The sequence below is a fragment of the Barbatula barbatula genome, assembly GCF_947034865.1.
Source record: "Barbatula barbatula genome assembly, chromosome: 23".
Classification (NCBI taxonomy): Eukaryota; Metazoa; Chordata; class Actinopteri; order Cypriniformes; family Nemacheilidae; genus Barbatula; species Barbatula barbatula.
In genome coordinates this window covers 4,909,061-4,932,579 of record NC_136786.1, presented here as the reverse complement: position 1 = coordinate 4,932,579, position 23,519 = coordinate 4,909,061, and the positions used below count along the sequence as shown (strand labels likewise).

At 38.2% G+C, this 23,519-nt stretch overlaps 2 protein-coding genes across 2 annotated transcripts; one reads left to right on the top strand and one right to left on the bottom strand.

The window, feature by feature from the left end:
• The first annotated feature begins 1,667 nt into the window (after positions 1–1,667).
• On the top strand, positions 1,668–17,085 carry cavin1b (caveolae associated protein 1b). The gene is made up of 2 exons (XM_079487783.1): positions 1,668–2,460; positions 15,049–17,085. Exons 1-2 carry the CDS (start codon positions 1,951–1,953, stop codon positions 15,868–15,870), a joined length of 1,332 nt encoding a protein of 443 aa, XP_079343909.1. The 5' UTR covers positions 1,668–1,950; the 3' UTR covers positions 15,871–17,085.
• Positions 17,086–17,464: 379 nt separating this feature from the next.
• syt5b (synaptotagmin Vb) lies at positions 17,465–23,363 on the bottom strand. Its single transcript, XM_079447789.1, has 9 exons — positions 22,907–23,363; positions 21,507–21,677; positions 20,973–21,154; positions 20,803–20,898; positions 20,427–20,594; positions 19,935–20,102; positions 19,329–19,443; positions 18,991–19,124; positions 17,465–18,819 (listed from the first exon to the last, which is right to left on the bottom strand). The coding sequence occupies exons 2-9, from the start codon at positions 21,655–21,657 to the stop codon at positions 18,610–18,612; spliced, it is 1,224 nt and encodes a 407-aa protein (XP_079303915.1). The 5' UTR covers positions 21,658–21,677; positions 22,907–23,363; the 3' UTR covers positions 17,465–18,609.
• Positions 23,364–23,519: the final 156 nt, after the last annotated feature.

The following is a 23,519-nucleotide window of genomic DNA, read 5'->3' as shown; positions in this document are numbered from 1 at the left end:
CAGGATTTGCTGTTTCAACGCGGCGTAAGAAAATCGACGCTTCTAAACAGTCAAAAAGACAAAAGATCAGGTTTTTATGATGTATATTATGCGTCATTTGGTATTAACATAATTTATTCAAATAAATAGCCACTAAATATCAATATATATAGGCTGTATAATAATGTACTAACGTGGGGGTCAAAAAACATACGTACTCTTTAAGCAGAAAGCACATCTATTTTATTTTTCTGGTCCAAAAATAAAATAATACAGAAAGTAAAAAGATCAAATAAATATTTGAATATTGACAGTGTAGCCTATAGATTTAAACTTTATAAGTATATTATATTAATATATTATATTTTATTAATATTATAATATTTATTTGATGTTTTTACTTTCTGTTTATTTGTTGCTTAAAGTAAATAGATACAAACGGACAGCTCTAACATGGTTGGGTGTTACCTCACTGACAAAATGCTCCTTTATTTATTTGTTAATTTATATATAAGTCATTTTAGATGAAAGCATCTGCTAAATGAATGAATGTAAATTGATCACCTGACCAAGCAGGTCTGGCTGGTCTGTCAAACTGGTGTTTAGATAGTTTACCTCCAGTCCTTTAAATGTCCACCACGGAGAACAGACTAAATCATGTGTTCAAAGCAAAGATTTAACAAGAATAGTGTCCTTAAAACAATCAGCTGCTCCTTGAAATGTAATTATTGGAGGTTGAACAGAAAGTTATTATATTCATAATTTATTATATATATATATATATTTACCCCATGTTATAAGAGTTTTAATTATCTAAGACAGATTGAACGGTGTTTATCTATGTATTGTCTTGTGTCGTACAGTATAATATGAAAGTGTGTGTGCTGGTGTGACGGTGTTGAGGTGAGAGGGCCGACCTTACAGGAATGTGACACAGACCCTGTAATGAACCTGTATATATTTAGAATTAAGGACTACCAGAGGTTAGAAAATTCACATCACCAATTCACACTGTACGTGTTCTCCTTTACAGCAACTTCGTGGAGGTTTATTTAGTCATCCAAAACCAGAAAACTGTGAGTGCAAATAATATATACTGTATATTTAAAATACAATGGATGTTAGCATCAGTTCTTCTGCATATCACAACACAACGTAATTGAGCAGCTAAAGTATGTGCACGTACGGCCCACACAGACAGATGCTAAGTGAAAGTTATTTTCGTACTTTTCCTTTGGATCGTCTTATTGTTGTCTGGGTAAAATTGGCCTTTATGGATTTGAAACCCCCTGCAGCTCTGAATCACATTCCAGCATTTGCTGTGCCTGTGCCTGTCTACACACATCTTCACTCATCTGTAGATCTGCCCTGTGCCAAAGAAAAATGTAATAGCTCAGATGTTGCTTTTTCATAGCCCAGAGGCTTTATAATGAACAATTTATCCATTGTTTTTGCATGTATGTAAATGACATGAGGGTGGGAAACACATTTGGGGGTAAACTGCGTTTTATTGGGAATATTTCGCCTTTTGGAATAGGCTTACATTGGATACCTTGTATCACTACAGGCCACTGGGTGGAGCACTGCTCTCTCCAGTAAACACAGAAAGAGCAACACAGCGTGCAGGGGGTGTGTCCGTGGGTGAGAGAGAGGCAGCTGGCACGCAGCTGATTTGTCTGGAAAGTTTCACAGGAAAGTGTGGCATTCACGACCCAGCGCTCATGCAGTACAGGTCCTACACAACTGCTTGCCTTCACTACCCTGACCAGATCCCAGAACTCGCTCAGAGACGGAGACAGAGAGAGAGAGGCACATGAGGTGTGTGTAATAGAGGAGGGATCAGTCAGGTGAAGTCCAGAGGGAATCTTGACAGTAGAAAGGCAAGTAAGGACACACTCACACAACTTTCCACCGCTCATAAGCTTCATTTCAGCGCATTCCACGTTATTTTACTGCATTAAGCTGGTAGAAATGGAAGTAATCGAAGATGTCCGTTTGCACCTGGATGTGCCCGAGCAGCACAAGTCCCTCACCGAGATCTCCGATGATGAAGTCAACCTCCCAGCCTCTGAGGATGAAGATGAGGCCGCCGTCGATAATAAAGCCAAATATGGTGATGAGAAAGAACAGACGGTTGATGGAGACAAGGGTGAGATGAATGGAGTGATGGTCCTGGCTCTGCTGGATAAAATCATCGGGGCTGTGGATCAGATCCAGCAGACGCAGGCTGGGCTGGAAGTCCGTCAGAAGGAGATGGAGAAGTCGGTGACGGGCATCCAAGGAGAACTCACCAAACTCTCCAAAAGTCACACCACCACGGCCAACTCGGTCAATAAGATGCTGGACAAGGTGCGTAAGGTCAGCGTAAATGTGAAGACAGTGCGAGGGAATCTGGAGAAGCAAGGCGGGCAGATTAAACGTCTGGAGAGCAATGAAAATGAACTCCTGAAGAGAAGAAACTTCAAAGTCATGATTTACCAGGTGAGGAGTGTGCATGGAAAAACGCTTTAATACTTAGTGGTTGTTCTCATAGCTCAGAAACTTTGTGTAGCACGATTCACCTTTATGTTGAATGTGGTAGACATGCAGCAAAAAGTTATAAAGCTTTACAACAATGTGGATTTTCCAAGATTAATATTTTAGATAATTTGATGTGAGACCTTTGTAGAAATCTCTAAATCTAAGAAGAAAGCACATACAGGGGCAACATATGACTTTAGCAATATTCTAACACAGAGACGAGGGGTGCATCTTCTTGAAGGAATCCCCTCGCCACACCCACTGAACACTTACACACTTCAACACTGCTTGTGTGGACTGTTATATAGTGAGAATATAACTGGAGTGTGTTAATATCCTCGCCTCAGTGTGTTACCTGCTCTCTTACAATAGCAACATTCTGTATGATCCTTGCAGAATTTGTAGACCCTAAGAGTATGACACATCTTAATGGGTAGGGTGTGGCCTTTCAGAAAAAACCAAGACATCTCGGCTGCCTTATGTAATGGAACAATAAACTTAAAATACAGTAACAATGTATTTAATATACAGTAGCCTAACAAAGTATTTAGATCTATAAGTCACTTGAAATATACTTGTATAAAAATAAATATCATTATTTGATATGAAGGTATCGAATTTGGCAAAATACCTGAGAATTTGAAATAGCATACAGTAACAATATCAATTCTCTGGTTGTCAAACACTAGCGGAAGATGTAAATAACTGTATTTAATAAACTATACCTGCTAGGACATCTGTGCAAACATTTGACAGTTGTATGTATGAAAATGTAAACGTATGTATACAAAGATGCAGGATTCTAATAGACACAAATTGACAGTAAGCTGTATGTTTATAAAGGAATCTTCTCACCACACCCATCGAACACTTACGGGACACTCCAAGCTTTGCTTCTGTGGGCTCTTGTGCACATGTGGCCATATGACTGCAGTGTGTTAAAGGGATACTTCACCCAAAAATCCTGTCATCATTTACTCAATTTCTAGTTGTTCCAAATCTGTATAAATGTCTTTGTTCTGATGAACACAGAGAAAGATATTTGGTAGAATGTCAAAATATCAGATTTGACTTTCTTTGGGTCTGTTGAACACAAAAGAAGACATTTTGAAGAATGTAAGACAGTAAGAAATTCTGGGGCACTTTTGACTACCGTTGTATTTTTTTCTACTATGGTAGTCAAAATCTGTCTGGTTATAAGCATTCTTTCACATATCTTTCTCTGTGTTCATCAAGAACAAAGACATCTATACAGATTTGGAACAACTCGAAAGTGAGTAAATGATGACAGAATTTAAATTTTTGGGTGAAGTATCGCCTCCGTGTGTTACCTGCCGTCTCACAAAAGAAATAATCTGTTTGATGCTCGCAAGAATAAACGAACTGGTATGTTTTTACATGCTTTCTCCCCCTTCAACACTGGATACTGGATTTATTGCAGAGAACATTTCCTTTTTCTCAGAGATGGAAAATACCACAAGCAAAATCCAGAGACTATTTTAAAAGGGTGGGAGTGGTTTGTTAGGGAACGAGGGAATGGAAGAACATGAATAGAGGGGTAAGCACGGAGAAAAGACAGTGGGAACGTGGGAAGAGAGTAGCTACGTGCAAAAATAGTTTGAGAAAGAGAGACATTAAATAGTTACTTGAACAGTTTGTCTATAGTTAGAGGTTTTTCTGGCTGTATAATACGATGCGTAATAGCTTGCAGCTTTGCACAGTGGGGCAAGAACATTCAGAGTTTCCACATAGTGAGTCAGAAAGGGGCTGGAGCTGGCTGATTCGCGCACAGACACACACACACACACACACACACACAGGCTGGACACTCGGTTAGTCCTGGATACAGGGAACACTGAGTACGCATAAGAATTCACTAATTACTCTTCCAAAGATCCTTCCTCTCCTTATCAGAATGAAAGGGATGGGCCATGTCCGGAACATCATAACATACTGTTTTGTTGTGGCTGTATACAATGTGCAACACAATGCATTCAATTCTTCACCCACAATGCAATGCGCTTGACTTGACTTTGTTGAATAAACCGGAGCTATATATTTAGAGAGGCATTTTTATTATAGACTTGGAAATGGAAAAATATATTAGTTTACACGGTTTGGTTTACATTGAACCGTACTATTTAACATTTTGTCCAGCTTTAAGTTACTGTAACTTGCTAAACTTACAGTGATAGTTCACCTGAAAATGAAAATGTTCTCATCATTTACTCTTGTCATTTCAAACACGTGTGACTTTCTTTCTTCTGCAAAACACAAAAGAAGATATTTTGAAGAAAGCAGGTAACCGAACAGCACCGGCACTTATTCACCTGCAATGGTTTTGTGACATGGGGGCCAGTGCTGGTCGGTCACAAACTTTCTTCTTAATATCTTCTTTTGTGTTCTGCGGAGGAAAGAAAGTCATACAGGTTTGAAATGAGAAGAGGGTGAGTAAATGATGAGAGATAAAATGACAATAAGTTTGTAATCGTAAAAAAACACTGTATTTTATGTTTTTAACACTGTTAAATGTTGCATAGTATATATTGTTTACTGCTTACTTTGCAATGTAGCAGTATTTTATAAATATACTGTATTCTCCATCCGGATTCCACCCTACGAATTCACATTCCACTTTTTCTCTTCCTCTTTGCTCAGAAAGACTGTCTTTGAACTGTCGCTCCTCCGAGACAATATTTGATCTAAAGAGAAACTGACCATAGAAGAAGAGTTTATTAAAATTGGTCATGTGTAGCATTCTTGTGGCAACATGTTTTTGCATGTTATGGCAGCACTTTGTAATGTAACAGCACATGAAATGATCGCCATAGCTTTCATAGCTTATAGTGTTTGTGTTCACAAAAAGACTTCTAGCATGTATTTTGTATTAGATGATGTCTTATGCTGAGTGAATACTCAACTTTCCTCAGACTCAAGATTTATTATCAGTGGCATCAGTGGCATTTAGTAGCATCATTTCATACTCTTCTGGTTTGCATTCTTAACGGGTGTGTTGGATGAGTCCAAGAAGTAAATTGTGAACTATTCATTTTGTGTCTCATTTTGTGTAGGCCAACTTTCCATATTTCATCATTAGTGAAACGTGTCTGTCAGAAAGAGTTTTTTTTTGTGGCCCTGCCCTTAGGAGACGCCTATCATCCCACTGTGCACTTTTCCTTGGGGAAATAAATAACTCACTGCTCCCGTCTGTATGGAAACAGTGTTTTGACACAGGGGTGACTGTCCTTGAAGGGTCTTTCACACTGTGTTTTGGACAGTGGCAAGCTACAGCAAGCTAGTGCTGTAATGTAAAATATTTACACACTCTCAGGTTTTTCCTTTCACTGTATTTACTACACGGCAAGCTATTAAAACCACTATTAACAAAACAGCTGTATGACTCTTTGGTATCCTGCTTACTTTTAATGTTTAATAAATAAAGAGTCTTGACTTTTACTCAAAGTCTGAAAAGCTCCTATAGACCTATACTAATAATATATTTAGTCATTAAAACCTGCAACAATACTGCCATTGCACATTTAAGACAGAAAATAAGACACCCTCTGGCAGATGAAAACCCGTCTCTATGACAGGTACTGTAAATAAGATATGATGGCATTGGAATCACTCAGAAAAACTATATTTTAAGGAAAATGTCTACTATTGGATTGTTTAAATAAAGACCATGTGTATTCATAAGGTTCGTGTAGAGATTAACATTTTCAAAGACATTGCCAACATAGTTTCTTCCCTCTCATAAGATCCAAGACAACAAAGACATTTAACATGCTTGGCTACCTATGAGATTCCTACAGTAATAGCATTTTTGTTGGTTCTTGAGCCCTCTGGGCATAAACATATAAGTGGATTATAGCAGGTATTATTCCTCTATTCAAGCAGGAAAGGCAGCAGAAGAGGAGGTAGTACGGTTGGGTGTGGTGTCTTAACAAAGTGGAACACATAGTTACCGTGCTGATTCATAACTTAGGCATCTTCACTCCTTTAACCCCCCTCTCATCTCTTATGCAACTCTTATGCACATCTTGTCTGTTGCAACCACTCCGTTCCACCCTCCCAGTCCATCACGCATTGATAAACCTGCCAGCACCTTTCACACACTGATACTCCCTGCCTCCAAAATTCTGTCTGCTCATTGGCCTGAACTTCACCCCGAGCTCTGGCTGCTGATGATGTCTGCTGTGAAAGGTCTAAATGCTAAGCTATGCAGACCTGTTAAACGTGCTATTTGTACAATTTTTATAATAAATACAGTAGTTTTTACAGTAGTCAAACAACCGAAATGCGCATCTATTATAACAGCTGTTTTGTTTCAGATTTTACATTGGAAATTTAGGTGGCAACCTAAAAAAACCTAAATTTCCTACTCACTTGAATGCTGTAGATGTGTTCATAGTTTGTGTAAATATTATTTTTATCAACTTACCAGTTGAGAACCACTGTCATCGACATCACAGACACATTCCCATAAGAACTCCAATCTGAGTTGCTGGCTTTTGGCAGATTTGTTTCGTCGGTCTACCAGGAGGTTTGAAGGATCCTACAACGAACCCCAAAAACTACTTAGGACAGAGAAACCATTTCATTTGTTTAATAAAAATTATATAAATATTTACAGTAATATAGTGGGTAGTCGACAGACTAATATGCAAATTTGTCCTATGGCGTGACGCTAGAAATGTAGGGGAAAAGATTACGGAGATAAATCTCTCTTATTATATGATAAATATGAAAAATATAAAACAATGTAATATAAACAGTTTGTTTTCTAAATGTTGCTTTGTCACACCATAGGACACATGTATGATTTATTAGTCTACCCATATGTTGATATAGAGATGTGGTCTCTTCTTGAGGTGGTTCTTGTCCATGACCGATGGTCACCATTTTATCATTAAGTTGTAAAATATTTAATGATTTAAAAATATGTGTTTATAGTTTAGATAGTTAGGGCTAGATATGAAGCAGAAACATGACTTCATCCCAGAGTCTGGATATTTAATGTAAGATAAGTGTATGCGAGGAATACACAGTCTACAGCAAGGAAAAAGCCTGGATCACGTCCACCTTTCAAAAGCTTTCATTTATGTTTTGATTTTGTTTAACGTAACTGTACGTAATGAACTTTGCATACATAGGGGAGTAGATAACTAATGTATTTTCTCCGTCTTTCACACTGCTAAGCCTTATATGGCAAAGGCACAGAAATACTTTACTACATCATGTAGAAAAGCAAATATGTCTTGCAAGTCTTTGGAAGATATTCCTGCTTTCTCCACTGGCACAAGAGAAGGAATTACATAAGAGTCTAGGAAAATGAGGCGAATAGAGTAAAAGTGTGTAAAACGGACAGTAGGTAACATCCAGGGAGAGCAGAAAAACATCTGGGCTCTTAAAACACACACACAGTTCTGTGAGAAGGGAAGGAAAGCAGCGGTTGCTATAAATAGTCTGTGGTGCATACTTGTTTGATTATGAGGAGAGGGCTTACTCATGAAGCTGGGTTAGTCTGTGGAATTGATCTGAAGCAGAAAGTGAACAGCAAAATGGATGACTGTATTTATGCCTGGCAAGGACGTGTACGGTGTGTCTTTTTGAGTTGTTTCTGTGCAGTTAATATTAAGGTTGGCGTGTGAAAAGGACTATTTTTTGGCCTGTGTGTTTGGCAGATTCAAAATCTCGCTTGTTCTTGGATCGCATCCCTTCAGTTTTTCTCCTTTCTTTTTCTTGAATTTAAGTTATACCTTTTCTGACAGGTTCTTCTTACCAGCATGATCTAAATAAAGTTATCATTCTCGTTTAGACGACCCACCCCCCAATTTATACATAAAATGAGAAAAGAGAGAGATTCTGCAGATTAATCTTGGGGTTTACGTATTGTTTTCTGGGTAATGATGACATCTCTTAATGCACGCAAAGTTTGGGGTGTGAAAGCCGCATCTGAATGCAGGTGTGAGTGAGTGTGTGTGTTCAGAATACAGACGTCACTTTTGTTTTTTGTTAACAAAGTAAACATTTTGCTGTCTCGTATTGCTATAAACACTGTACATTGTACTACTATGTGCATATACTACAACGACAGTAATGAGTCATTCACATAGACGCCAAGAGTTTAAATCATTTAATACAATATAAGCTACAGCGTGCCGCATGCATTACATAATGTCAATATTTTTAAAAAGCAATATTTGACAGGCGAAGCTTTAGGATCTAACAGAAATCTAACAATCCCCATTCTAGTCCACTTACAGTACATTGTGAATAAAAGCACTGGGATCCCTGCAGCTGGGTTTCCTTTTGTTCCATTTATGTGTGTAAACACCCTTAAAGTCAATAATAATATAGGCCTAACCTCACACTAATGGTTTAGCTGTAATGCATTTGTGTTCATGCATAGAACGACGTAGAAGCAAAATAAGTTGTGAATCTGTTTTGCTTGCGTTGGTACATTACTACAGGCGTAGTGAGAGGATGTGCCGTATTCAACGCAGCCGTAAATCTCTGTGTAAACATCACGCTCTTTCTCCTCCATTGTTATTGGAAAGAGTAACTCAGCAGCGTCATGGCAACCATGATTGTGGTGCTGGGCAGCGCTGTAAATCAGCAGGCACAACAGTCTGATGTTGAGAATCGTCCTCAGAATAACAAGCTACATATCCTTCACTGTACCGTATATGAGCTAAAGTAAGCCGAACACCAGACTTCCAGTCTGCTTTTAAATGTGGAAATAAAGTATTGCTTTGTGTGTTCCAGACGTTTAATGCCAACGTTAACTCTGCCTGTTTCAGATCTGATGTTGGACAGACAAAGCAGGAATGTTTCACTGAACTTTACACACGGACATGAATCTTTAGGCAGCACAACAGTCGCCACACACGTCGTGATGGTTGGCATTGGGACATTGTTTTGCGGGTGCCATGGAAACAGCCGGTGTTTCATTTGGTGTTGTAAGAGGAGAACAGGCTTGCAGCTTTGTCTATCTCAACAGCAGCTCTGATTCATCAAACAATATTCCCTGAAGGGAAAGCCAGCATACCATCACTTTATATAGTCAAATCTCTCTCGCTCTTTCTCCCTCTCTCTGTGAAACATTAAAGCGGTGAAAATAACTCTCCGAAAGAACAGCTGGAAAGAGTAGTCTCCGCTTTGTGTGTCCAAACAAATGTTTTCCTATTAATGTCTCCTTCTGTTGCTCCATTATAAAATGGAAGGATCATCGCTATGTAGCAGATACTAAGCACGTTCATGTTAAATGCACCCTTACCTGAGCGCGCTCAGATTTTTGACAAACCCACGTCTGTGTCCACGAATCATATATTCATGTGTTCATGTGCTTTAAAGTTGAAATGTCTACCTTTTTGGTTTTGATGTAATACGATGTTTTTGGTACGTGCTGTACATAGGCCTATATACACACGTACACCCTCCCTTTCCCCTTCCTGAGGTTATGCAACGTGTCCTGAGGATTCCCTTCCACACATGCATGGGAAAACACCCCACACCCACTCATTTTCCCTCTGCCATGATGGTGGGTGGGGTGAAAGGGTTTGAATGGAAATGTTGGGCTGATGTGTTATGGGGAAGGGATTCCCTCATCACCATGGCGACAGGGCCGGCCGGAGGCAGACAGATGTGAATAAGCTCTTCACATGTGACCGAAGAGAGACGCTTCTGTGAGGCGGTGGAAATATTCCACACACACTCACAATGTGTCCACACATGCAAATAGTCTTTTCATTTATCAGTCTTAAAGACTTCCTTGACGTTGTTGTTGTCATTTATGGACAGAAGATGTTGTGGTATTATTGAATGGACGCAAATGGACAGATAGATAAAAGAGAGCGAATTTCTGCTGACCGGCGGGGGCTCAAGCCAGCTGATATCAGCATCTGACCGACCTGCCTGCAGAGAGACAGAGAGACAGTAAACCAAACAACAAACCATGTGACAAGTTCAACAGAGCTCTTGTTGTTTAGCCTCACATTTATACACTGTGACAAGCACAAATACATGTGCATTAAATCTCAGACACACACAAACAACTTTTCTTCTTGTTCTCATATATGAAGTCAATCTCTTTAGCCCGTGGCTCTCCTGGTTTTTGTAGTTTGCTCATGGAAAAGTTCAACTGTGATGTAGTCGATGCTCACTGAAAGCTATTCATACTGTGTGTGTGTGTGTGTGGGGGGGGGGGGGGTGTTTGTGTATTAGTGTTATTTTGTGACATTTGCACAAAGATGAAAGAATACAGTATTGCCATCATTTTGTTTAATTTTTTTATTAACTGTCCTCTTCTGCTCAGGTTTTGTAGTTCTCGTATAAGCTTTTGATTTATTATACCTTTATTATAAGGTATTATAGGTATGATACCTTTTAGAAACCCTCATAAAGCACATATGAATTTAATTTAAAAAAGGTGGGAAGATTTATTAATGTGATTCGGTCCTGTTTTCCCTTTTCTCTACTCGCCTTGTGTCTTTTAATCTCTCGTTGTTTACTGTCTTCTGATCTTTTTTCCTCATCTTGTGTCTCGTTTATTCCTTTCTTGTCATCTTTCATAAACTTTTCTCATTTTGTTTTATGCTTCACTTTTTCTCATAGTCTCTTTTTTCGCTTTTCTACTTTTCTTATATGGGTCTTCTTTTCTAATCTCTTCAGTCATTTTTATCTCTTGTATCAGCTGTATTTTTCTTGTTCCGTCTGATGTCATCTCTTCTCATCTCATTCTGAAAAAGCAATAATAATATTACTGTATCTGGTTATGATCACTAGTTTGTTTCAATATTTTGAAAAGAGGGCTTTATGCAGGAAAGTGTTTGTGTGTGTGTGTGTGTGCGTGCGTGCCTGCGCGTCTGTAATTTTATGTTTTATTATTTGACTTTAGGCACATAACAGCAGCACTAAAAAGGATTCTTACTTTTCGCAGCAGTCCTTACAGATCATGAATTTACAGACACATGAATTTAACACGAATGTTTTTTTGAGGAAAAGACTAAATGTAATACTCCTGAAACCGTACACCAGCAGATACATCATGCAACATACAACCTTTCAATGCAAGAGTGATTACACACAATGATTATCAATTAAAAACACATCACACAAACAATGTATAATAATGTATTTGCTGATGTTAATCCTTTAGTTTAAGGGGATCTAAACTCGGATTGTGGTATCAGGACAAACGAGAACAAGTTCAAAGGGAGTTTTTCTTGGGAATGTGGAATTTAACTCCCCAGCTCTTATCATTCACGCACACACACATTTACTCAGATTTTCCAGTCATTTCTTACGGTGTAGTGTGTGTTTGCCTTCCTCTCTGTTCAGCAGAACAATGCAACATTAACTGGAGAGAGGCACTCTGGGATGTCGGCCCACCAAGGTGACTGCCTGACTTCCTCTAACATGTTTTCCATCTTACCGTTCTTCCATTACAGCTGCTTTAAAAAAATATGTTTTTCACGAAAGATCAGCAACCCTTTGACCCCCGGGCCATTAGTGCTTGGATCAATACAGATGCCCTCAAAATATTCAGAACTTTTGCTTATATTTTAAAAAGCATTTTAGTGAGGAGTTGAAGCAGACCTGCTAAAAGCAAAACTCAAACCAGCTGGTTTTTAGCCTAACCAACTATCTTGGCACACCTACTTTGACTGCTTTAAGATATTTTTCAAGCAGACCCCAAAATGTTGTTAAAGTCTATATTTGATCTAGTAAGAATGCAGGTACACACATTGCAGAGCAATGTTGACAGGCTATTATATCACTTGAGTTCCCTCAAAAGACCCATTTGCTGGTTTACACGAAAGTGTAAGCACATATTTATAACTTAAATAAACCCCCCGTGAACACTCTCTCATCTTTTGTTCCTTTTTGATGTATTTTTTGTGACATTATTAATTTAAAGCATTTCTTGTATAGTTCACCCAAAAATGCAAATTCAGTCACCATTTACTTACCATTATGCTATACAATACTTTCTTATGAAGACACAATACGATCAAGAGATGTATCAACTCATTTATACACAGCACAAATCATGTTGGCATGTCAATAAAATCAAATCTATTTGGTTTTTGGGTCACAAAACACCAGTGAAAGTACACAGGGTTGTTGACTATAGAGGTTATCGACGTGTTGTCACTTTACCACGTGAACACCACGTAAACGCAATTCCGTGCAACATTTCAATGTCCAGAAACACCTGATTCCTTTGTAAGTCGTAGGGAAGTCACAAGCTGCTTGTGATTTTACCAAATAATTGCGTTTTTGTCCCGGTTTAGTGTTTTGCCACCCAAAGCGTGTCCTGGCATTTTCATGCGGGAAAGTTACGTCACTGCATACCCTCTTTACAAGCTGGAATAGCATGCATGCTGTAGATACTACCATAAATAGTAAACTATCTAGGTACCGTTATATTCTCTTTTCATATTATAATCTAAACACATAAAGTCCCATCTTGCATGTGGATAGTTTGAAAACTATATGCGCAGATGTTTCGGGGGAAATTTTCTGGGAAAATGTCGGCTTTGGTATTTTGACCTGTATTGTATCACTCTTCTCATTTTATACAACACACACTTAACTAAACATGCATCACTCACCCGTATATAACAATACGATATTAGAGCTGTGAGAAACATTGCTGTGTAGGAGTACAAGCAAGTATGATGAATCAAGGCATTGTCTCTCAGTATGATGTTACGCTTCTGATTTATGAATATAGTTGGGGGTATAAAACATCTGATCTCAATCCAAATGAAAGAAATATCACCAGGATCACATGCATAGTGACTGTTTGTTTGCTTGTTTGTTTGTCTCTCAGTGTAGCCTATATTATTTGTCCTGCTTGATGAGGCAGATGAAAAAAAAAACAGAAGCCCTTCTTATGTTTGTTAGCTTAGCCTGGAAATATTGGCAGAGACACTGAGGGGGTAAACCACGATGACTCAGTATCACACTGATGGAAAAATGTCTCCTCTACTAACAAGTCCAAGCATTGTGCGATTGGAACAGAGTGCATGCAGGACCAAGAGGTTTCCCTGTATGGAATGCAGAGAATGAGGGTCGGGCAGGACGGTGGGTGGGAAGCAGGTCGGAAGGGAAGGACGATGAAAGAGTGGAACAAAGTGCTACAAAAGAAAGAAAACAAACTCAGTGCTGTTGAGTAATATAAAACAGCAGTCCTAACTGTGTGGTTGTGCATGTTTTCCATGTGACAAACTCTACTTTAAGGGTATAAAATAGTTTTTTTAGTAATTGATCTAATATTTAACTTTAATAATATTTAAATAGTTATTTTAATTAATAATAATTAAAGGGGTCATATGACACGGCTCTCTGAAAGAACTCATCGCTCTGAAAAGCGAGGTGTGCTATGATTGGCCAGTTAACCAGTGCGTAGTTAACCATCAGGTTCCAAAGCATTTGTACGTAGATTTGTGGGTGTGTAGTTACAGGAGGCGTTTCAGGCAAGGTCTGGGTGAGCATTCGCTTTTAGATAGAACGCATCTTTTGTTTCCGACACTTTCTTTTTTGCAATTTTACGTGTCTAAAACATAAATGGGCAACTTGTAACACACAAAAAACGTATTTCCACCATATGACCCCTTTAAAACAAGAGTGTGGACAGGCCAGAAAGGAACATGTACAGGAGAACCATGGTGACAAATACGACACAACACCTACAGTAGCTTGCATGAAAATAGTTATAGTTACCCTTCACACATCACAGAAATAATATCAGTGACCCTAAATGAATCAAACACATTGTTGTGGTTTTATAATGTGGGTGGGTGTGCTGTTGTGGATGCGTGTAAGGTCACCATCAACGAATGCACGGATGCTGAACAATAGGGACATTAAATAGGCTAAATAAAGACAGGACATTGATTGTTTTGTACTTTGCCTTCTGGTTTGGGGATCTGTTACAGGCTTTTGGGGAATGAGGCTTATTCATTTTTTCCTGCCCATACAACGATGGGAAAAATGTAACACACGTGTGTGAAAAGTGCTTGTGTATTGAAAACACACCACCACAATGGTAAAGTGTTGCCAAGGCTTTTCCTTATGATTGTCTATATGATGCCTTCTGAACAGTTATTAGCGCATTATGGGTGTTTAAGCACAGTTATGCATATATTTGGACCAATATACACATACCTCGCCCAGAAATGACAATTCTGTCATATATTACTCACCGTTGAGGTGTTATAAATCTGGATACAGTTCTTTGTTCGGTTGAACACAACTAAATATTTTGGAAGAATGTTAGCATCAGACATTTCTGGGACATCATTGATTACAGTAGGAGAAACAATTAAAATGGTAGACAAATGTGCCCCAGAACTGTTTGCTTTCCTACATTCCTCAGTCCATCTTCTTTTGTGTTCAACGGCGTTGATCTTTGGCAGTTCTGATCGGTGACATTTATTTTGACAGTATCTACTGTATACATTTTTTTAACTATCTGTACTATGTGTGTATCTTCAGCTCTGTGACTCACGTTACTTTTCTGGTGACTCTCCACAGGACGAGGTGAAAATACCTACAAAAGTGAATGTAGCAAAGTCTATGAAGTTACCAGAGTCTGTAGAGGGAGAGGGGGAGCTAGAACTTAATGCAGCCGCAGAAGAAGGAGGAGAGGACAAAGAGAAAGTCCATCTGGACCTGTCCTCAGACGAAGAAGAAGTGGAGATTGAGGAGACCATCAAGGAGACACGAGCAGAACGCATCAAACGGAGCAGCCTACAGCGTGTCCAGACCATCAAAACCGCTTTCTCCAAGGAAAAGATGGAGAACACCAAACAAAAGACAAAGGAGAACCTGGAGAAGACCAAGCAGAAGACCAAAGATAATCTAGAAAAAACCCGTATGAAGACCAAAGAGAACCTGGAAAAGACCAAACAGAAGACCCGAGAAAACCTGGAGAAAACACGTCACAACATTGAGAAAAAGATGGGCAAACTCGGCACTCGCATGTCAGTGAACCCCGAGCGCAAAGAAAAGCTCAAATCCTCACAGAAGAAGATGGTAAAGTCCTTCACTCCAGACCACACCATCTACGCCCGCTCCAAAACAGCCATCTACAAGGTGCCACCCTTCACCTTCCATGTGAAGAAGATCCGTGAGGGAGAGATGGAGATCCAGGGAACTGAAATGGTGGAGGTTGGTGGAGATGCAGAAGAGGTGGAGAATGCAGTGATGGATGGAGAAGATGAGGAGATGGAAGATGGAGAGATGGATGAGGACGAGGCGACAGAGGACAGCCCTGAGATGCGGGCACTGCTGCAGAGGGCAGAAGTCTCTGAGCTGTTGTTGGTGGAACAAGACCATGACAGAGATAGCGATTAGACAAAACATCGTCTTCGTGTGTTTATGTGTTTTGGGGTGCCTACACACTAGAGACAGCTCTGTATGAGCATTTTTATGCATGATGTCGATTTTGAGTATTTCTTACTGTTGTCTCGGCATATTAAGCCGGGGAGAAGGTATTTCAACATTAAACAAGATATACAATTCACTTTTAGCATTTTGTCATTGTTAAACTGCATAATAGTGCATTGTCATTAAAACACATCATTCCCATTAAAATAATTGGATGTAAACTATAGTGTGTTTAGGTGCTTTGAGAGTGTGTTCTGTATAATGCAGATGTGTCAAGTGTGCAACAGCATGCGTGTGCGTGTATTTGCATTTTTTTAGAATAAAATAAATCTGCATATGTGAGAACCGATGACAGAGATGAGATAAAATCAATAACAGACTTGGACAAGTTTTATAAAGGTCGTTTTTTTCAGATTGTTCTTTAATGCTCAATTCGCAGATATGGCCTACGAGTTAAACCACTCATCATAGACAGTGGGCTTCTATTGCTACCTTTAAAAATATCTTAGCGTTTAATGTCGCATTTCTTTAAAACAGGCTGTCACTGTCAAATTGTTACACTGAATGTTTCATTGGATCTCAATGGAACAAAACTTGTACATCTTCAAAGGAAGGGAACAATAGAGGACACAGCATTTGAACCTTGAATTACAGTATTTTATCCTCAGATGTTTCAGTTTATGAAAAACCTTGATCATAAAAAGAATGGATATTCATACAGTAGTTTCAGGATAGCACTATGCGACAGAAGGTAACATTACTCTTAGCCCTTCCACTGTTTGTGTTATGATGGCACATCCCCTGGTGGACATGTGTGGTAGTGTTACAATGGACCAATGAGTGCTGAGCCTTGGTCTGTCAGCTATAGATTAAAGAGCAAAGAAGAACCAAAATAATTGTAAATGCATGACAGCTACGAGCGAAAAAAACACCTGATCTCGAATCAATGCCATTACATAGAGCACAAACATTTATCAGATGTTGCTGAAATGCTTTCTCTTCATTGCTCAGATTGTATTATTTTCATAACTGCTTCAAAGTCTTGCAAGAGTCCTGCTTCACTAACATCTTGCTTTAGTTATTTTATACGTTTATTTTGTTTAGGCGAAGTATATGAATAGTTCTTCTGTAATGTCACATTTCTCAACCACTAATGTGTTTAATAAAGCATTCCGCTTCACATTTAATGAGTGATGTTTGATCAAAGAATGCATTTTTCTGTACACATACAGTACATGGATATATCGTTTTACAAAATAAGGAATTACAAGTTCTGTTGGCTTACCATTGTTGTGAGCTCAATATATTAAATTAAACAAATATATTCACATATAAACTAACTGATAAAATGTAATTTGAGGAACAACATCTTATCTCGAAGCCCCAGCTTCTTGCACCCCTTATATAATGACAACTGCACTGTAAACATTGTTGCTGCCTTAAGTTTGAAAGGTCCAGCGTGAACTATTATCGAGAATCTGTTTGACAGAATATAATATACATAGCTATTTGTTCAGAGGTGTACAAAGTCCTTACATAATGAAGCTATATTTTCTTTATTATCTTAGAATGAGCAATTTCTTTATTCATATTTAACATTGTTAAATGTTTTCAAATATTTGCATTGTTAAATGATATTGATACCAAAAGAAATTGCATTAGTTGGATTCGACTAATGTTTAAATACAGTACGTGCTGCTCAGTGTAGTGCCCCATTTTGTGATCAAACTTTATTTTGCATACTATTGCTTATATACCAATCATTTTTAGTATAAATGGTGACAAAACGAAACAATTGTCATAATAGGGATTTAATCATTTGATCTATTTGTTTAGACTTACAGTATTTAAACACGATGTCATATCACAGCCTCAAAACAGTCTGGCAGCTGCACCACCCTGCCATGTGGATAACTTTTATGATGCATGGATGGATGCACTTGTTGGAACATCAGAAATGGAGCACGATAGGAACAGTCAGGATTTTATTTAATGTAACTTGACTTATGATCGGCTGAAAAAAGAAAGTCATCATAGACTTGGGGATGAGGGTGAGTCAACTATGGGGCGAGTGTTCCTTTAATGGTTTGGCGTATTATACAATATGACAAACCTAATAGGTTTGATTGTGAGCAACGTGAAGAGGGCCCTTCCCATTATACTTCTCAACACTCTTGCAGGTATTCCAGCAGCTGGGCAAGCTCCTCATCTTTGATTTTAGGTATCTTTTACAGAAATGCTATACTCATTGAGATGACATATGATAATATGTAGAACACATCTTGGCAATAGGTGTAATAGACAAATATGCATATATTTACAATTCTCTGTAAATAATCAACTTTGTGTGTTTCTTAAATCCTTAATTTTTTACCTTTCTATAGCATAATGAGTGTAAGGAAAGCACCAACGTCTTAATTTGGATTATTTCAAACACAGGGGGATTTCAGCCATGGGATAAATAATAATCGGTTCATTACAGATCCACTCCACACATAAAAAAACGTGCATTTTAAAATACTCAACACATAAAAGTACAAGGAGATACAGTATGTGAAACACAAAGAGCATCAATCACGTTGTTGTAGTTGACGCACAGGAAACAGTTCTTATCAGTGCCTATAAAGATGAGCACTATTGTAGCTGGATGTTTCTTTGTCGGTCCTTAATGTGCAGGAAATATAAGCCTCGTTACCATGACGATGGTTAGCGATGTGGTGCCTTCAGAGCAGCATCCACCTCTTCCTCATGCTGGAGAATGTGCCACTGGGCTACTGGACGCCGGGGATTGGCCAGCATTTCTGACCAATGACGCAAGCCAACACCTGAGGCACCATAGCCAATTAATGTTTTGCCAATAGGGTCATTGCTGCCCAGCTTGTCATAGTCATACACAGTGATGAGAAGTTGGACTTTCTGTGGACAGAAATGTTTTTTTTTTATACATTTTACATTCAATGAACCCTAAACCAAACGCATATTCTGAATGAACTCAATGTTGGTAAGTTTCCTCGGTTAAATGTGTAGTTACAAGACCATCCTAAATATAGTGTCACCCATAAGAGGGATAAATTGATCATAGATCACCTGAATCTGTTCAAATGGGACCTCAAAACTAAAGCTCTCATTGAAGTATGGGTTTAATGTGTTCTTCTTCACTGTAGTTTTCTTCTTCTTCAGCCGCTTTCCATTATGCTGTAAAACAATCTTCACATAGGGGTCTGACAGGGGTTGCAGAGTTATTAAGTAGAAATGGAAAATAATTACATTATTAGATGAAACTCCTGCTATTAACAGAATGATGAAAATACTTATAAATTGATGGAATTAAACAATCATTTATTTCATTTGTTACTGTTTAAAAAAGACAAGACACGAGACTTCTTTCACAATGTCTCCTGAAATCTTTTCTTCGTGGATTGTACCTGATAAACCTCCAACATCCATTTTCTTGAGATTTTTGGCCTCCATTATGTTAACAGTGAGTTTTCCGGCAGTGGGCACGTAACGCAAAGAAATACATACATCACCGAGTTTATCCTGGTAATAAGAACAAACAAAGGACAAAGTTAAAAAGCTGAGAGTGTACAAATGAAAAGTAAGCTAGCTTCTCTTGCTACATATACTTTTAGGGATGTGACGATTTAATCGATTAAATTATATTGACGATTCAAGTCGTTGGACGTTAAAAGAAGCGCAGTACGTTTTTGGAACACCAGGCGTCGCTTGTGTTCACTGCAAACTTGGTAAACGTGGATATGCTGATATTTCAAAGCAAATGAAAGGAAAAGCACAGATTCGGAATTTGTTTTAAAACTGCAATTTGTCATTTGACATAAAATATATTTTTATTTGACAAAAGAATTGTGCAATAATAGAGAAATAATAAAAGGGCAGTTGTTAATTTTTAATTTGCCTCAAGAATTTTTTATATGAATATAAATACAATCGCATCGTGAGATCACAATAAGTGAAGTGTGCTGAGTGAATCGGTACATCCCTATAAAATATAGATGATAATTATGGTTGACCTCCTCCTTTTCTCCATTTTCGAGATCCCTCCATTCGTGCAACGGCTGTCCAAGGTCCACACTGTTCATAGGAATCTTTATCTGGCCAATCACATCATGTTTGCCAAACCGGTCAAAATCAAACACCTGAAGCACCAGGGTTTTACCACCCAGTTCAGCATAGGGGACCTTTAACACAAAAAATAAAAGCGTGGCCATTTAAATGTTTCTTGTAATGTAGTTTTGCAGTGCAATACTGACAGTAAACAGCTTTAAGATGTCTTACTCCACCCAAAAATGACAACTGCAAAACTGTTTGCTTTACAAAATTCCTAAGATGTGTTCAACAGACTAAAATATTCAATATTCTTTCATTGCAGTCATTTTATCAAACAAAGAAATGTATACAGGTTTTGAACAGACATTGACAGACATTGACAAAATAAAAAAATTGAGATGTATATAACTCAAGTTGTAGTTGAGTGTCTATAAATAAACATGTGGAAAAATCACCTTGAAAATAAAGGTCTCGTTGAACACAGGGCAGAGGTTTTTGCGCTGGACTTTAGTCTCAAACTTCTTCTTTTTGTCTGGGAGCAGATATACTTTCACATATGGATCAGATGTGCCACCAATATCCATAGCAGCAAGATCCTGAGCCTGCAGTACGCCAACTATCAGCTGTTGACACACACAAAACCGCAGTTTATAACTGTTTTTTACATTGCAATTTATTTGATTTCTATTGTAACTTCGTTTTTTTATTTAGTTCAAGTTAATTAGCTAACAAGCTAACTGTACACTATCCTTATAATAATACAAATTCGACTTGAACCCTTTCAAGTACCCATTGATACGTTTTATCAGTAATCAAAACATAAAGACATGCCTGAGCATCAGTGAAGTTGTAATCTAAAGAGAATTCCAGTTTTCCCAATTTGTCATGCTCTTTTTCCTCTTCTCCCTGTTTTTTCTCTCCTTCCTCCTGCAAAGATATGAATACAAACATTTTACAGACATATGTCAATGAACTATAGCGTTTAATACGATTTTGATAACCTTTTGTTCTCCTTCTGCCTCTCCTATGGCCCCTTCTGTCCTTCTTCGCCCTGCTCTTTTTTTCTCCCGATCTTTTTTGGATTTCTTCTTTTTGCCGAAGCATTTTCTGAACATGCAATATGTAAAGCAAGCCACAAGGGCTAGAACCACCATCACTATGGCTCCTACAGCCCACATCGGCACTAGAGAGAGCAGAGAACTGGTCAGTCTCCATGGAGACAGATACAGAACAATATACACTTATAATATTCAATATTCACTTACTTACAATGTAAACTTTCTTAATTTTCATAGAGTTGCTGTTTTATCCACAAATTTCTCCATAACACACAAAATGAAACAGTCCTACTCTGTAAGGTGTATAATTTTAACACGTAATTGATATTTCAGCAACATTGCCATGTTGTTTATTATTTTTTTAATAAAAAATCAGTGATGCTTGTCAAATGGCATTCGGCAAATCATTTGGGCTGTTATTTTGGTCCAAACCAAAAATTACAAATTTATTCAAATGTAGAGGGAATATCTACTCACATGGAAGATGTTCCAGCTCATTCATGAATTTGTTCTTCATGTTTTCATAGTCATGAGGAAGTCGAGGTGTAGTATGAAATTCATGTTCTGTTTTGGGTTCAGAAGCTTCAGCATTCCGCCGCACGCGGACACCCATACTGACCAACCTCATGCCAGCTGTCTCTCAAAGATCTAAATGCACGAAATAAAAATACAACAACACAAAAGACTTACATGTTGGACGCTGCTTACAAACAAGAAGCGTGTGTGTGTGAGCGTGCGCATGTGTGTTTTGTGTATGTGAGCATGTGCATGTTCTCTGAAGCCATCTGACAAACATGGCTGACTATAATCCATGATGTATTTACTCTACTCTACTCTGCCATACCATTACCACCCATCCACCCCACCCCAAGATTATAACAGGATTAAGGACAAATGAATGAAAAAAAAAACAGAACAAAAGCTCAGACAGACAAGATCCATTTAAGCATTGGTAGCTTTCTTTCTTTTCATTAATACATGAAGGTATAAAGACTTACCTATTTCACATCTTATTTATTTATTTGATGTTTATGGACATAGTAGAGTATAATAAAGCAAACTGGTCAAGAAAAATGTATACAGCTTGTAAAATTATTAATCAAACTATCAATCTCCCTCAAATTCACCGATATTTATATGGAGGAACAAACAAATAAATGACTTTTGTTCTCAATTTAAAGAAAACATGTGGATATATAAGAAGAACCGTTAGTTGTGAGTGTTGCAAGAATGTGTGTCCAGGTCATGTATTCATGAATTTTAACGTGTTCTGTAGATAATATGGAATATGTTCTGTAGACAGGTGTTTTATCAACTTTGTATTGAAACGTCCCAAAGTAAGTGGAAAATGTCAAGTGTGCATGTGTATAATTAACCAGCTTGTCTTTTGTTACATTTGTAGTATCATAAAAGTATAAATGATTAAGTTGATATTGTTTTGCAGTCTTGAGAAACATATTGTTTATTATGGTAATGCGCCTGGTAAGGGTGGACACGTCTTGTGCACGCTTAACATATCAAGCTGGTTAATGTGCACATTATTTGCGCTGACCTGCAGCAACAGGTGACCTTCAAGATTTACTCTCGTCACATATTACACAAAACTGAAATATGTCTTCAAAATATTGCTGTCGCCAACATATTTCAATTGAAAGTGCGCTGCTAGAAAAAATTTAAGCATTTACATTTTATGCATTTGGCAAACGCTTTTAACCGAATGGATTTAGGTTGTATTGTATTAAATTCATTTCTAAGTATGTGCAATCCCTGGGATTGAACCCATGACATTGGTGTTGCTAGCGCTTCGCTCTAATCACTGAGCTACAGGAAAGCCAGAAAGCATGCCTCTACGTGAAAGCTAGAAGATTGCATCTTACCTGGTAAATTATTTCATCTGGTGATATCTTTGTGCCGGGGAGAAAACCTATCCGAGGAAAGACTAAGACGATGCCTACGTTTGTTTTGTCCAGCAGCTCTCACACATGTTAACGTGTGTATCTGTGTGTCTATTTTGATGCTGGTTTAACCCCCTCCCCATCAGCTTTAAGATCAAGTGCTTTCAAATCATTAATGCACCACTAATCTCTCTCCCCCTCCCCATCACATCTGTTACAGTTGTAGAATGTTTCTCCATAAAGTCGACTGCCATACAAATCAGGTCCCTGTTTGCTTTCCAAATGATGCAAACCGTCTCCGCACGAATGCATTCATCTATGTGCTGATTTCCTCTCAGAGCTCTTATTTATGTAAAGACCACAGAGTATCACCAACCCTCTAATCCACATAAAACATGGTGCTCGACACTACTGTTCCCATCTGGGACACATTGTGGATGAAAATAGCCGTTCTGTGCTGTTAATCTGTTTGATCACGGATTATATTTGCCATTTTTTATCAATACAGCCAAAAGAATGATCTAAGCCTGTGCTCTTACATTCAATTAAACAGATTATTTTGGGTTTCTAGTCGGTCAGATGAGATGCTCCAGTT